Source organism: Sander vitreus, chromosome 5, assembly GCF_031162955.1.
Source record: "Sander vitreus isolate 19-12246 chromosome 5, sanVit1, whole genome shotgun sequence".
Taxonomy (NCBI): Eukaryota; Metazoa; Chordata; class Actinopteri; order Perciformes; family Percidae; genus Sander; species Sander vitreus.
Window position 1 is genome coordinate 12,656,151 of NC_135859.1, and position 15,393 is coordinate 12,671,543.

Below are 15,393 nucleotides of genomic sequence, written 5' to 3' on the forward strand. Positions count from 1 at the left end.
TCAAGTCGCAGTTAGGGACGTCTGCCGTTTTTTGTTTTTCTTATACGTCTACCGTTGGGATGACAGACAGCCTCATGTCACATCAGTAGCGGTTATTAATGACACTAAAACGGGCATATCCCTCTGGGGCAGAAAAAAGAAGAAAACTAAGGAAGAAAAACATTCAGAGGATGAAGGTAAGGCATTTGTTTATGATGGAAATGATCTTGTGGGGTGGAGGGGGTAGCTATAATGCTAGCCAAATGTTGAGCAAGTTTGCTACTTTTTCCCTGCTGGCTAGCTCAGTTTGCCTCAGCTAAATTGATAATTTAGCTTGCTCAGCTAGCTGGCTAGGATTGTAAAAAAAAAAATGTCATGTGAATAGACTGTGCTGTTGGACTGATTGACTGAAGTGACACCCGTTGTGTGAGATTATGCAGGCTGCAGAGCATTTTGTTGGCAGCTCGGTATCATTACACTTAAGGAAGGAGGGTGTGTTATTGGGCAAATATTGTAGTCGTAATCAGGTGTCGCTTCTCAGTCATCTCTTTTTCTGTTAAATATTTTCCATAGTAACATTACTTTAGTGTGTTGTCGTGTTGTCGTGCTTTAGAAATAAAACTCACTGTTTTTGCTTGGTAAACTAAAGAGCTTTGTCTTTGCAGCTGCCATTCTCAAATACGGTGTGGCTTCAGACCAAGCACAACCAGAAGGTTCTTTATCACTCCTGACCAAGAAGCAGCAACCCCTCCATATTTCATAGGTCATATTTTCGTTTTCTGTTCATCTTGTGAAATGGCCTAAAACATCAGACTGTGATTACAGACCACGATCAGAGAAACAGAATGGTCCCGCAGTATTTTATTTGACTTTTTCTTCTAAGTAAAAACCCTTATTTCTTTTTTGTCCATTTTGGGAAATGGCCCAATCTTTTTATAATTATTTTGAGTTATATTTCATGTTCAAGTAGCTTTCTTTGTTCAATTGTTTTTTTTAAATAAATCTGTTTGAGGAAAATCCTGCATCTCTTGCATTTATTGGCGTAGAAGAGCCTCATTGTTAACTTTTTTATTATCATTTTCTTTAGGTTTAAATTGTTATGTTTAATTTGAATTTGAGAGAGGTTTTTACGAATCTAGCCTGTTTTCCTCCTAAAGTGTAACAGATTGATGCATCTCAACGGATCATCTTAAAGGTTTGAATCTCCCCATCGTAGTTTTACAAAATAGGGGCCCCCAAACAGCATCTTACAAAGCCCAAAGCTAGAAACGGCCCTGACGGTGAGCGTCTCAATTAGGCTTCTCTAACAGAACCCACAGAGACAAAGAAACTTGTTGCAGATAACAAAATAGATTCTCAGTTCAATTGATAAGATAAGATAAATGTTTATTGTTCCTCAGAGGGTTGTTGCAGCAGCACAAAGGTAGAAATAGTACAGAAAAATAAATAATAAAAGGGTTATATAAAATTAAAATAACAATAAAAAAAAAACATGATGTATGTGTCTGTGTGTGTGTGTGTGTGTGTGTGTGTGTGTGTGTGTGTGTGTGTGTGTGTGTGTGTGTGTGTGTGTTAGCAGGGAGACAGGTGTGTTTGTGAGTGTGTGCACAAAGAAGCAGAGCGACTGGAGGAAGAGAGGAAGAAACTACGTTTGGAAACCAAACAACTACGACTAACACTAAGACAACACAGGTAACACACACATATACACACACACAGACACGCACTCATTTGACACACCCTTTTCATTGAATTTATGCTAAATGTCTACTTGTATGTGTTTGTGTGTGTTTTCTCCTTGCGAGGCTGTACTGAAACTGTATGATTATATTAAATGTTATATTTTGCATTAACATGTTTTAATCTCCCTTCTATACTTACGTTTGAGTCCAGACTACAGTCAGGCACAACATGTAATACTACTGCAATAATATTAAAACAAGCTGACTACGGTTTATAACAATATGAAAACAACAGTTTTAGTTGTTTTAGCTGTCTTTAGAGATGCAGAGTTGTTGTTTTAGAGTCAAGTCATTTTTACATATCTAGCACATTTAAAAAAAACAGGAGTTGATCCAAAGAGCTTTCCATTCGAGGCAGATGGGTTAGGATCTGCCTCAATACAGGTAAACAATATGTAATACAAAACTAACATTATAAAATCTAAGTTGAAGTAATAAAATAGGAAGTTAGGAGAGATGGAATAAAATCAACAACATATTAAAAATCAGTAAGAGGGCATAATAAAAAAGTCAGTTGTAGTTGTTACTTAGTGTATGCTGCATCTTCCCATGAATTTGAAATCATTTTTCTTTTCAATTCCTAATTATCCTTGTGCCCAGGACCCTAAGCAAAATTCTGTCATTATGTCATGATGACTGCTGTCTTTCAGCAGCTATATCTGGGAACACATGGTGGAAATTGAGAATTCAACCTGAACCCGAAACTGCAGACAAGACTATCTCACCTGCCAGAAATCCAACCAAACGGCCAAGAGATCGATCGTTCACACACTTAATCTGACATCATGACCCCTCTCACAATGACTCTAAAAAGCAACTGTTCTGCCCAGTTGTGGGTTAAAAACCCAGGTTAATATGTACTGTGACCTAGAAAGTGAAAACATTTTGTCCTCAGTTTTCAAAGTGTGAGTGTCAAGACTTTATTTTAGGGTTTAGGTTAAGGATTTTGGGAGGGATTATGTAAATGAGTGTGTGTGTGTGTGTGTGTGTGTGTGTGTGTGTGTGTGTGTGTGTGTGTGTAGCAGTGTGATGCAGGTGTGTGATGAGGTGGAGTGTGTGGAGAAAACTCTGCTGAAGAGACGAGCTGAACTCCGGCAGGCTGACAGACTGCTGCTGGAGGCTCAAAGCTCCATACACACCGCCAGAGACAAGGTACACACTCACACATACACACTTATAAACACACTCACTTACTCACACACACACACGCACACGCGCACACGCGCATCTACACATTATCTCACTGTCTCCTCCAGGCTAGCTCAGCTCAGCGGGAGGCCGAGGTGTTACAGCGCTCAGCTCAGGACAGTGCCATCTGTCTGCTGGAGGCCACGCAGCATGTCAGGTAAAGTCTCACAGGTTGACCTCTGACCTCCAGACTCACATGAATCTTCTTCATCCTCATCATATGAACTGATCTCCAGAGCGCTGCAGGAGGATGAGGTGGAGGAGCTGAGGAGGAGACAGGAGAAGGAGCGGATGCTGAGGGAGGTGGAAGAGGCACTGAGGAGCAGAGAGCAGGAGTTCCAACGACTCTGCACAAAAATACACTCGGCTTCAGACAGGTACAAATAAAGTTAGAGCTGGAAGATGTGAAGTTGGGATGTTTATGTGAGTATAAACTTCCATCATAAACACAAGTTACTTTATTGTGCTTCATCAGTTCATTACACTCCTGCAATGTTCTGTAATTTTATTCTTTCAGATAAGAATAATATAAAAACATAGATTTAGACCACATTTTATCAAACAGTAAAATACCTTAAACAAGCAATTATGAATCAGAAAGGTTACATGATGTTAGACTTGAATGCTAACTTGTTCCTTCGTGTGTGTGTGTGTGTGTGTGTGTGTGTGTGTGTGTGTGTGTGTGTGTGTGTGTGTGTGTGTGTGTGTGTGTGTGTGTGTGTGTGCATGCAGATTATCTGACGTGCTGTCTGATCTTCAGAAATCTCAGGAGCGTCTAAACTCACTCAACATTCAGGTAAACTCAGAACTTTGTGTTTTCAAAACCTGTTGATATCTAAAATAATGAAGTGTTTTGTATTTTTTTTCTTGTGTTGGCTTTTAATAATGACTGTGACACCCAAGTCTACAGAAAATGTAGTTTACATTGCAAATAAAAATGAGACAGAAGATCTGGTTTCTTGAAGTCAGACAGCCAAAACAAAAATGTTTTCAGCAATCTTGCGTTAGTTGTTGGGTTATTGTTTTTGCACATTGCACATATTCTTCATACTGTGAACAATTGCACACTACATCTTCTTTGTTTTAAACACTGTACAGCTCTCTTTATTTATTTATTTATTTTCTGCTTTTTATGATTCTTGACCTTTGCAGTACTTGTTTTTTGTTTGTGTTTTCCTTACTATGTTTAATGTGACTTTTATTCACCACAATTACAATGAAAATTCTTTGTAGGTGAAAACCTAGTTGGCAATACATTTCTGTTTTCAGTCAGTGGAGTCTTAGGATTTTAAAATACTGAGAAGAACCAAAAATTTAAAGTAAATAAAGAAGAAGAGACTGGAGCAGTGTTCTTTACTTTTGGCAGGTCAGTGAGCAACATGTAAACACTGTTGTCCTCCCTGCAGGTGGAGCAGCAGGAGCAGAGGCTGGTTCAGAGAAGCGAGGAGCATCAAACAGCTGTGAACAGAGTGGAGGAGGTCAGAGAAGAGGAGCAACGACTGCAGAACAGAGTCAAGGTGACCAGAGGAGAGCAGGAGGAGATGAAAGAGACAGTTATCGTCCTTTTCCACTGTAGGAACTAACAATAACTTCTATCCGTCGCCATGAGTTCTTCTTTTGTTTTAACCGTTTTCCGTCGACTATAGGGCGACTTCCTGAGCTCTGCTTAGGAGGTGATACTAAATCCAATTTGCAGCAACACAACAAACACACATGTAGAGTCGGCAGAAATGGGGTTACAACACAGCCAAATGTTTTAGATAAAACAAACAAAAAACATAATGATATTATATGAAATAAAGGATCACAAGTGAAACAAACGATTCTATGATGTGACATGCTGGAACCTGAAAGAAAAAAAAAAACTCAACAGCTGACTTCACTCAAACAGAATAGGAAGAACTAGCTAACAGGTTTTGTTTGTGTTTGTGTAGGAGCTGTTGCAGCAGCATGAGGCACTGTTGAGTAAAAAGAGCTCCACAGTTTCTGCTATGAGAGAGGACGAGCTAAAGCTGATCACAGTGCAGTTTGAACTCAATACACACAGAGCAGGTAATAACACACACACACACACACACACACACACACAGGTAACACAAACACCTGCGCTAAAGCAGCAGGGTTTGTAATGGATCCAATGATCCATAAATTATGGAATTAAATGTTTTGTTTGATTGTTATCCAGTCAGCAACCTTCAGCAGCAATAGCTCACCGGAGGGGCTCTAGTTCAAGTCCCCGTACGGACCAAGTACGGGTGTGGACTGGTAGCTGGAGAGGTGCCCACCCCCTTGGCACTGTTGATATGCCCTTGAGCAAGGCACCAAACCCCCAACTGCTCGGGACGCCTTTAATGGGCAGCCCCCTCACTCTGACATCTCTCTATTTAGTGCATGTATAAGGTCCTGTTTGTGCATGTCTGTAATATAACAACAGAGTGTAAAAATCAAATTTCCCCTTGGGGATCATTAAAAAGAAAGTACAGTATGTCTTCTTCTTCACCGAAGTGTGTTGAGCTGCAGTCCCGAGAGAGAATAGCGACTTGAGTCCGAGTCCAGAACTTGAGTACTCTATCGCTGCCTATTACACATAAAAGTAGTCAGAAACTTCATCCAACTTCCAAGTCCTATTTCATGAATGCTCAAGTCTGATTTCATAAATCCCAGAGTCTGATTTCATAATCCTCGAATCAAAGTCATCAGTGCCCGAGTCCAAGTCGAGTCACGAGTCCAGAGAATAGTGACTTGAGTCGGCCTCGAGTCCAAATCCAGGACTCCCGTACTCCATCACTGTTTCTGGCTGCAGCAACTTCCTAAGATGGCAGCCAGAGGTAAACCCAAACTCAAGGAAACAAAACTTCTGTTCAGAAACCTAAACCATGTTTGATCATCTCTGCCTTATTTACAGAAGCTAACGGGCTATTGATGTAGATGGTGATGAAGAGTCTTCAGCCTCTTGTCATAGATTAGAACTTGGTGTGTGTGTGTGTGTGTGTGTGTGTGTGTGTGTGTGTGTGTGTGTGTCCAGAGCTACAACAGGTTCTTCAGGAGTTACTTGTAGAGCAGCAGGCGCTGGAGGAAGTGAAAACCAAACGCACTCTTAGACTTCAGCGGCTCCACAAAAAGCAGGACCAGCTGGATAGAATACAGGTCGAGGTGGACAGGGCGAAGGATGAACTGGACAGAATACAGGTCGAGGCGGACAAGAAAAGGGATGAGTTGGATGGGACACGGGATGAAGTTGACAAGACGAAGGACGAGCTGGAAAACAAGAAGGAGGAGGTGAACAGGAAGATCAAAGAATTGGACAGGAAAAGGGAAGAGATGGCTGAGCTGCAACAGAAAGTTGAGTCCCACAAAAAGGAGACAGAGATCTGTCTGAAAGAGACAAAACAACAGCAAACAGAACTGCAGGTTGGTGGAAAATATTTGAAATACAGTTTACAGGATTCATGCAAAAATTTGCACTTCCACTGCATGGTAATTAGGAGGCAAAATATTGTTTTAAGCATCTCATGGTTTCCTAAAAGTGCACTGATGTCACTGTAATTTTTTAGCAAGGCTCTAAGAAAAGACTGCAATTCTTTACTAATTATAAGTCAAATGAAAACAGTATAGTGTTCAGTATGTATATAAATATATATTTATGGTTTTTCCATTTTAAGATTTTCCATGATGTCCTGTTATGTTATGTTTTGTGTACAGGAGCTGCAAGAGGAACTGAGCAGGAGGAGGGAGGAGAGGCGCAGTCTGCAGGAGCAGTGTAAACATCTGGAGGCCAGACGGAGGCACGCTGACAGGTTCATATATCAACATACTAACTGTCTGTAGAAATAAATTACAGTCTATTCAGACAGATGTGTTGAGATAAAACTTTTTGGTGTGTATGTGTGTGTGTGTGTGTGTGTGTGTGTGTGTGTGTGTGTGTATGTGTGTGTCAGGAGTCTGTCAGCAGTGGAGGTGGAGCTTACTAAACAGAGGGAGGAGCACAGCCACGCCCAGCTTCTCAAACAGGAAGTGGTCAGAGATACAGCAGCCAATCAGGAGGAGTTTAAAAGTATATCATCACTTGCAATTCAAATTATGACATACAAATTATGATGCACAGACAATAATATGCAAGGTATAACATGCAGACTATGCTATTGCTTTTTTATGACATAATATACTGTGACTTTTTTTCATGCTATATACTATGACTTTTTCCGACATACTATATGATGCCTTTTTTCACCATTCTATACTGTGACTTTTTTGACATAGTGAACTGACTTTTTTTGAAGTACTAAACTTATCACTTTTTCTGACATACTATACTATGACTTTTTTTCAACATACTATACTATGACTTTTTTCGACATTATGAACCATGATTTTTTTTGGACATACAAAACTGACTTTTGACATACTTTTTGGATGTACTATATATTACCTTTTTTGGACATACTGCACAAAAGACACTCTAGTGGGACTCAAACCCACACATGTAGAACATAATGGATTAGAAATCTACCACCTTAACCGCTCGGCCACCTTGTCTACTGTTAGTCATAGTCATACTATGTAATGACTTTTGTAGACGTATACTATTAATGTTTTCGACATACTGTACTAAACCATGACTTTTTTCGACATAATATTCTATTCCTATTTTCGACATAATATACTGACTTTCTTCGACATAATATACTATGACTTTCAACATGCTATACTATGACTTATTTGACATACTATACTATGACTTTTTTCAAAATACTATACCATGACTTTTTTCAACATACTATACCATGACTTTTTTGACATCATATACTGCGACTTTTTTGACATACTATACTATGACTTTATTCAAAATACTATACCATGACTTTTTTCAACATACTATACCATGACTTTTTTGACATCATATACTGCGACTTTTTTTGACATACTATTACTATGACTTTTTTCGAGAAACTAAACCATGACTTTTTTCGACATACTATACTGTGGCTTTCTTCGACATAATATACTACGACTTTCAACATGCTATACTATGACTTATTTTTGAAATACTATACTATGACTTTTTTTTACATGCTAAACTATGACTTTCTTTTACATTTTAAACCACGATGTGCTTTAATATTACTTTTGTGGACATTATACACTAAAGATAGTTGTGTGTGACGAGGATGGGATTCAAACCCACGGGTGCAGAGCACAATGGATTAGCAGTTGCCTTAACCACTTGGCCACCTCGTCTGCTAATAATTACTCTTATATACCCTATTCACATGAGAAAAAGGATGAATAAGCGTATGAATAGGCTATATTTGGGTCTTTTTCGACACTTTCCCCTAATGGGATTCTTCAGGGCTTTTTTTTCCTTACTCAGGACATATTGAGGATACAAAATCAGTTGAGTTTGCTTCTTTTGCAATTTGTTCTACCTTTTTTAATAAAATGACTGGACTATTAACAACTCGGCCACCTCGTCTGTTGTTAGCCATTTTCATAGTCGACATACGATAGACTTTTTTTGACATAATATACTATGACTTTCAACATGCTATACTATGACTTTTTTCGACCTAATATACTGTGACTTTTTCGACATACTATACTGTAACTTTCGATATACTATACCATGCCTTTTTTCAAGATACTATACCATGACGTTTTTCGACAAAATATACTATGACTTTTTTTGACGTACTAAACTACGACTTTTTTTCGACATACTAAACTATGACTTTTTTTCGACATGCTGTACTAAACCATGACTTTTTTCGACATAATATACTGTGACTTTATTCGACATAATATACTATTGCTTTTTTCGACATAATATACTGGGACTTTCTTCGACATAATATACTACGACTTTCGAAATGCTATACTATGACTTATTTTTGAAATACTATACTATGACTTTTTTTCGACATACTAAACCAGGACTTTTTTGACATACTATAATATGACCTTTTTCAAAATACTATACTATGACTTTTTTTCGACATACTAAACTATGACTTTTTTCGACATACTGTACTATGACCTTTTTCAAAGTACTATACTATGACTTTTTTCAAAATACTATACCATGACTTTTTTAACATACTATACCATGACTTTTTTGACATCATATACTGCGACTTTTTTCGACATACTATACTGTAACTTTCGACATACTATGCCATGACTTTGTTCGACAAACTATACTATGACTTTTTTTGACATACTATACTATGACTTTTTTCAAAATACTATACTATACTATAACTTTTGACATACTATACCATGACTTTTTTCGACCTAATATACTGTGACTTTTTCGACAAACTATACTATGACTTTCGACAAACTATACTATGACTTTTTTTGACATACTTTAATATGACATTATACACTAATGATACTTGGATGCTTCGACATAATATACTACGACTTTCGACATGCTTTACTATGACTTATTTTTGAAATACTATACTATGACTTTCGACAAACTATACTATGACTTTTTTTTACATACTAAACTATGGCTTTCTTTTACATTTTAAACCACGATGTGCTTTAATATTGCTTTTGTGCAGAGCACAATGGAATAGCAGTCCATTGCCTTAACCACTCGGCCACCTCGTCTGGGATACCCTGACTTTTTTCGACATAATATTCTATTCCTTTTTTCAAGATAACATACTAGGACTTTCTTCGACATAATATACTACGACTTTCGACATGCTATACTATGACTTTTTTTTTAAATACTATACTATGACTTTTTTTCGACATACTAAACCATGATTTTTTTGACATACTATACTATGACCTTTTTCAAAATACTATACTATGGCTTTTTTTTGACATACTAAACCATGACTTTTTTTGACATACTATACTATGACCTTTTTCAAAATACTATACTATACTATGACTTATTTTGACTTATTTTTGAAATACTATATTATTTCTTTTTTTCAAAATACTAAACCATGACTTTTTTGACATACTATACTATGACCTTTTTCTAAATACTATACTATACTATGAAATACTATATTATGACTTTTTTTCAACGTACTAAACCATGACTTTTTTGACATAATATACTATGACTTTTTTCAAAATACTATACCATGACTTTTTTTGACGTCATATACTGCGACTTTTTTTGACATACTATACTGTAACTTTCGACATACTATACCATGACTTTGTTGGACAAACTATACTATGACTTTTTTTGACGTACTAAAACTATGACTTTTTTCAAAATACTATACTATAAGTTTCGACATACTATACCATGACTTTTTTCGACCTAATATACTGTGACTTTTTCGACATACTATACTGTAACTTTCGATATACTATACCATGCCTTTTTTTGACAAACTATACTATGACTTTTTTTTGACATACTATACTATGACTTTTTTTTAACATACTATACTATGACTTTTTTTGGACATACTAAACCATGACTTTTCTTTTACATACTATACTATGACCTTTTTCTAAATACTATACTATACTATGACTTATTTTGACTTATTTTTGACTTATTTTTGAAATACTATATTATGACTTTTTTTCGACATACTAAACCATGACTTTTTTGACATCATATACTGCGACTTTTTTCGACATACTATACTGTAACTTTCGACATACTATACCATGACTTTGTTCGACAAACTATACTATGACTTTTTTTGACGTACTAAAACTATGACTTTTTTTGACATACTATACCATGACTTTATTCGACCTAATATACTGTGACTTCTTCGACATACTATACTGTAACTTTCGATATACTATACCATGCCTTTTTCTGACAAACTATACTATGACTTTTTTCGACCTAATAAATTGTGACTTTTTTCGACATACTATACTATGACTTTAGACAAACTATACTATGACTTTTTTTGACATACTATAATATGACATTATACACTAATGATACTTGGATGCTTCGACATAATATACTACGACTTTCGACATGCTTTACTATGACTTATTTTTGAAATACTATACTCAGACTTTTTTTGACGTAATATACTATGACTTTTTTCGACAAACTATACTATATACTATGACTTTCGACAAACTATACTATGACTTTTTTTTACATACTAAACTATGGCTTTCTTTTACATTTTAAACCACAACGTGCTTTAATATTGCTTTTGTGCAGAGCACAATGGAATAGCAGTCCATCGCCTTAACCACTCGGCCACCTCGTCTACATATACTATGACTTTTTTGACATACTGTACTATGACTTTTTTCAAAATACTCTACTATACTATCACAATCAACATACTATACCATGACTTTTTTCGACCTAATATACTGTGACTTTTTCGACATACTATACTATGACTTTCGACAAACTATAATATGACTTTTTTTGACATACTATAATATGACATTATACACTAATGATACTTGGATGCTTCGACATAATATACTACGACTTTCGACATGCTTTACTATGACTTATTTTTGAAATACTATACTATGACTTTTTTCAAAATACTCTACTATACTATCACAATCGACATACTATACCATGACTTTTTTTGACAAACTATACTATGACTTTTTTTGACGTACTAAACTATGACTTTATTTTGACATACTATACTATGACTTTTTTTGGACATACTAAACCATGACTTTTTTGGACATAATATTCAGACTTTTTTCGACATAATATACTGTGACTTTCTTCGACATAATATACTACAACTTTCGACATGCTATACTATGACTTATTTTTGAAATAATATACCATGACTTTTTTGACGTAATATACTGTGACTTTTTTCGACATACTATAGTGTAACATTCGACATACTATACTATGACTTTTTTTGACATACTACGAAAAAGAAAAAGGAAAGCTTACAGCACCAGGTATTCCCAGGCGGTCTCCCATCCAAGTACTGACCCGGCCCGACCCTGCTTAGCTTCCGAGATTGGACGAGTTCAGGGTGGTATGGCCGTAAGCGAGTGTACCAAGTGAAAACAAGCTATTTAAAGACGATGAACCCCAGAGGTTCTCAAAACTGTTGAAGACGCAGTTTGGGGTTGAGGAGTACTCAACTACATGTAATCACACTAGTAGTGCACCTATACATTTTGCAGTAGCTCTCTGGTAGTTCAACTACATTCATCTTCGAACCAACAAGTTGAATTGCTTTTTTGCTCTCTTTTTTTCGGTACTGTAATTAACACTGCTGTATTTTTAAGCATTCTTTCATTTGTTTTGTTCCATATTTATTCATTCATTTAGCCTGTTGCTATATGTATTCTTACATGTATGTATTTCCATGTTTATTTTTTCATTACTGTAATTATTTCTCAATTCTTTTGAACTTTACCTTTACTCAGACTTGAGTGACTTGTCGTCTTCCGTAAATTTGCATGATCCAAAATGTAGATATCTTTGATTTCAAAACTATCCAGATCGGCACAATCTTGAAGAACAAGAACAAAGAATTCATGGTCAAAGTGCATGAACTCCTACTTGAATTGTTGAACACTGTGAGGTTGTTTATTTTAGTTTTAATTAAAGATGTTGCTTCCCAAAAAAAAAGTTGCATCCTCCGTACAGTTTCCTTGTCAGCTCTGTCTCCAGCAAAGGAGGAGTAGCGCCCTCTGGCGATAGTGAAATGAAGCTTTGCAAACCACTGTCTTTATTTTCTAAGCTCACTAGATGGCAATCTCTGTTCAAAGAAAAGGGTTAAAGGAATGGCAATTCAGTGTGTTTTCAACCCTTTGTTGAACAGAAAGTGGCATCTAGTGAGCTCAGAAAAATGAAGACAGTGTTTTGCTTGCTTCATTTGACCATTACTAGCGCCCTCTGCTGACGGGAAAAGAAAAAGCTTACAGCACCGGGTATTCCCAGGCGGTCTCCCATCCAAGTACTGACCCGGCCCGACCCTGCTTAGCTTCCGAGATCGGACGAGATCGGGCGTGTTCAGGGTGGTATGGCCGTAGCGAGTGTACCAAGTGAAAACAAGCTATTTAAAGACGATGAACCCCAGAGGTTCTCAAAACTGTTGAAGACGCAGTTTGGGGGTTGAGGAGTACTCAACTACATGTAATCACACTAGTAGTGCACCTATACATTTTGCAGTAGCTCTCTGGTAGTTCAACTACATTCATCTTCGAACCAACAAGTTGAATTGCTTTTTTGCTCTTTTTTTTCGGTACTGTAATTAACACTGCTGTATTTTTAAGCATTCTTTCATTTGTTTTGTTCCATATTTATTCATTCATTTAGCCTGTTGCTATATGTATTCTTACATGTATGTATTTCCATGTTTATTTTTTCATTACTGTAATTATTTCTCAATTCTTTTGAACTTTACCTTTACTCAGACTTGAGTGACTTGTAGATCTTCCGTAAATTTGCATGATCCAAAATGTAGATATCTTTGATTTCAAAACTATCCAGATCGGCACAATCTTGAAGAACAAGAACAAAGAATTCATGGTCAAAGTGCATGAACTCCTACTTGAATTGTTGAACACTGTGAGGTTGTTTATTTTAGTTTTAATTAAAGATGTTGCTTCCAAAAAAAAAGTTGCATCCTCCGTACAGTTTCCTTGTCAGCTCTGTCTCCAGCAAAGGAGGAGTAGCGCCCTCTGGCGATAGTGAAATGAAGCTTTGCAAACCACTGTCTTTATTTTTCTAAGCTCACTAGATGGCAATCTCTGTTCAAAGAAAAGGGTTAAAGGAATGGCAATTCAGTGTGTTTTCAACCCTTTGTTGAACAGAAAGTGGCATCTAGTGAGCTCAGAAAATGAAGACAGTGTTTTGCTTTAGCTTCATTTGACCATTACTAGCGCCCTCTGCTGACGGAAAAGAAAAAGCTTACAGCACCGGGTATTCCCAGGCGGTCTCCCATCCAAGTACTGACCCGGCCCGACCCTGCTTAGCTTCCGAGATCGGACGAGATCGGGGCGTGTTCAGGGTGGTATGGCCGTAGCGAGTGTACCAAGTGAAAACAAGCTATTTAAAGACGATGAACCCCAGAGGTTCTCAAAACTGTTGAAGACGCAGTTTGGGGTTGAGGAGTACTCAACTACATGTAATCACACTAGTAGTGCACCTATACATTTTGCAGTAGCTCTCTGGTAGTTCAACTACATTCATCTTCGAACCAACAAGTTGAATTGCTTTTTTGCTCTCTTTTTTTTCGGTACTGTAATTAACACTGCTGTATTTTTAAGCATTCTTTCATTTGTTTTGTTCCATATTTATTCATTCATTTAGCCTGTTGCTATATGTATTCTTACATGTATGTATTTCCATGTTTATTTTTTCATTACTGTAATTATTTCTCAATTCTTTTGAACTTTACCTTTACTCAGACTTGAGTGACTTGTAGTCTTCCGTAAATTTGCATGATCCAAAATGTAGATATCTTTGATTTCAAAACTATCCAGATCGGCACAATCTTGAAGAACAAGAACAAAGAATTCATGGTCAAAGTGCATGAACTCCTACTTGAATTGTTGAACACTGTGAGGTTGTTTATTTTAGTTTTAATTAAAGATGTTGCTTCCAAAAAAAAAGTTGCATCCTCCGTACAGTTTCCTTGTCAGCTCTGTCTCCAGCAAAGGAGGAGTAGCGCCCTCTGGCGATGGTGAAATGAAGCTTTGCAAACCACTGTCTTTATTTTCTAAGCTCACTAGATGGCAATCTCTGTTCAAAGAAAAGGGTTAAAGGAATGGCAATTCAGTGTGTTTTCAACCCTTTGTTGAACAGAAAGTGGCATCTAGTGAGCTCAGAAAATGAAGACAGTGTTTTGCTAGCTTCATTTGACCATTACTAGCGCCCTCTGCTGACGGAAAAGAAAAAGCTTACAGCACCGGGTATTCCCAGGCGGTCTCCCATCCAAGTACTGACCCGGCCCGACCCTGCTTAGCTTCCGAGATCGGACGAGATCGGGCGTGTTCAGGAGTGGTATGGCCGTAAGCGAGTGTACCAAGTGAAAACAAGCTATTTAAAGGCGATGAACCCCAGAGGTTCTCAAAACTGTTGAAGACGCAGTTTGGGGTTGAGGAGTACTCAACTACATGTAATCACACTAGTAGTGCACCTATACATTTTGCAGTAGCTCTCTGGTAGTTCAACTACATTCATCTTCGAACCAACAAGTTGAATTGCTTTTTTGCTCTTTTTTTTTCGGTACTGTAATTAACACTGCTGTATTTTTAAGCATTCTTTCATTTGTTTTGTTCCATATTTATTCATTCATTTAGCCTGTTGCTATATGTATTCTTACATGTATGTATTTCCATGTTTATTTTTTTCATTACTGTAATTATTTCTCAATTCTTTTGAACTTTACCTTTACTCAGACTTGAGTGACTTGTAGATCTTCCGTAAATTTGCATGATCCAAAATGTAGATATCTTTGATTTCAAAACTATCCAGATCGGCACAATCTTGAAGAACAAGAACAAAGAATTCATGGTCAAA

At 37.0% G+C, this 15,393-nt stretch overlaps 1 protein-coding gene, 3 non-coding genes and 1 pseudogene across 4 annotated transcripts in view; 1 reads left to right on the forward strand and 4 right to left on the reverse strand.

Annotated features, from left to right (window-relative positions):
- Positions 1-15,393, forward strand: part of cntrl (centriolin) — a 111,174-nt gene that overhangs the window by 38,547 nt on the left and 57,234 nt on the right. Inside the window, exons 23-32 of the mRNA XM_078250425.1 lie at positions 1,556-1,671; positions 2,744-2,873; positions 2,978-3,066; positions 3,146-3,286; positions 3,642-3,705; positions 4,316-4,426; positions 4,844-4,961; positions 5,935-6,320; positions 6,612-6,706; positions 6,848-6,963. Coding sequence (XP_078106551.1) covers positions 1,556-1,671; positions 2,744-2,873; positions 2,978-3,066; positions 3,146-3,286; positions 3,642-3,705; positions 4,316-4,426; positions 4,844-4,961; positions 5,935-6,320; positions 6,612-6,706; positions 6,848-6,963 — 1,366 coding nt within the window. The remainder of the gene's footprint in view (positions 1-1,555; positions 1,672-2,743; positions 2,874-2,977; positions 3,067-3,145; positions 3,287-3,641; positions 3,706-4,315; positions 4,427-4,843; positions 4,962-5,934; positions 6,321-6,611; positions 6,707-6,847; positions 6,964-15,393) is intronic.
- On the reverse strand, positions 11,799-11,907 carry LOC144518825 (5S ribosomal RNA; annotated as a pseudogene).
- On the reverse strand, positions 12,783-12,900 carry LOC144518810 (5S ribosomal RNA). Its single transcript, XR_013502034.1, has one exon. It is a non-coding gene; the product is annotated as a 5S ribosomal RNA (ribosomal RNA).
- LOC144518817 (5S ribosomal RNA) lies at positions 13,777-13,895 on the reverse strand. Its single transcript, XR_013502041.1, has one exon. It is a non-coding gene; the product is annotated as a 5S ribosomal RNA (ribosomal RNA).
- On the reverse strand, positions 14,769-14,888 carry LOC144518832 (5S ribosomal RNA). The gene has a single exon (XR_013502052.1). It is a non-coding gene; the product is annotated as a 5S ribosomal RNA (ribosomal RNA).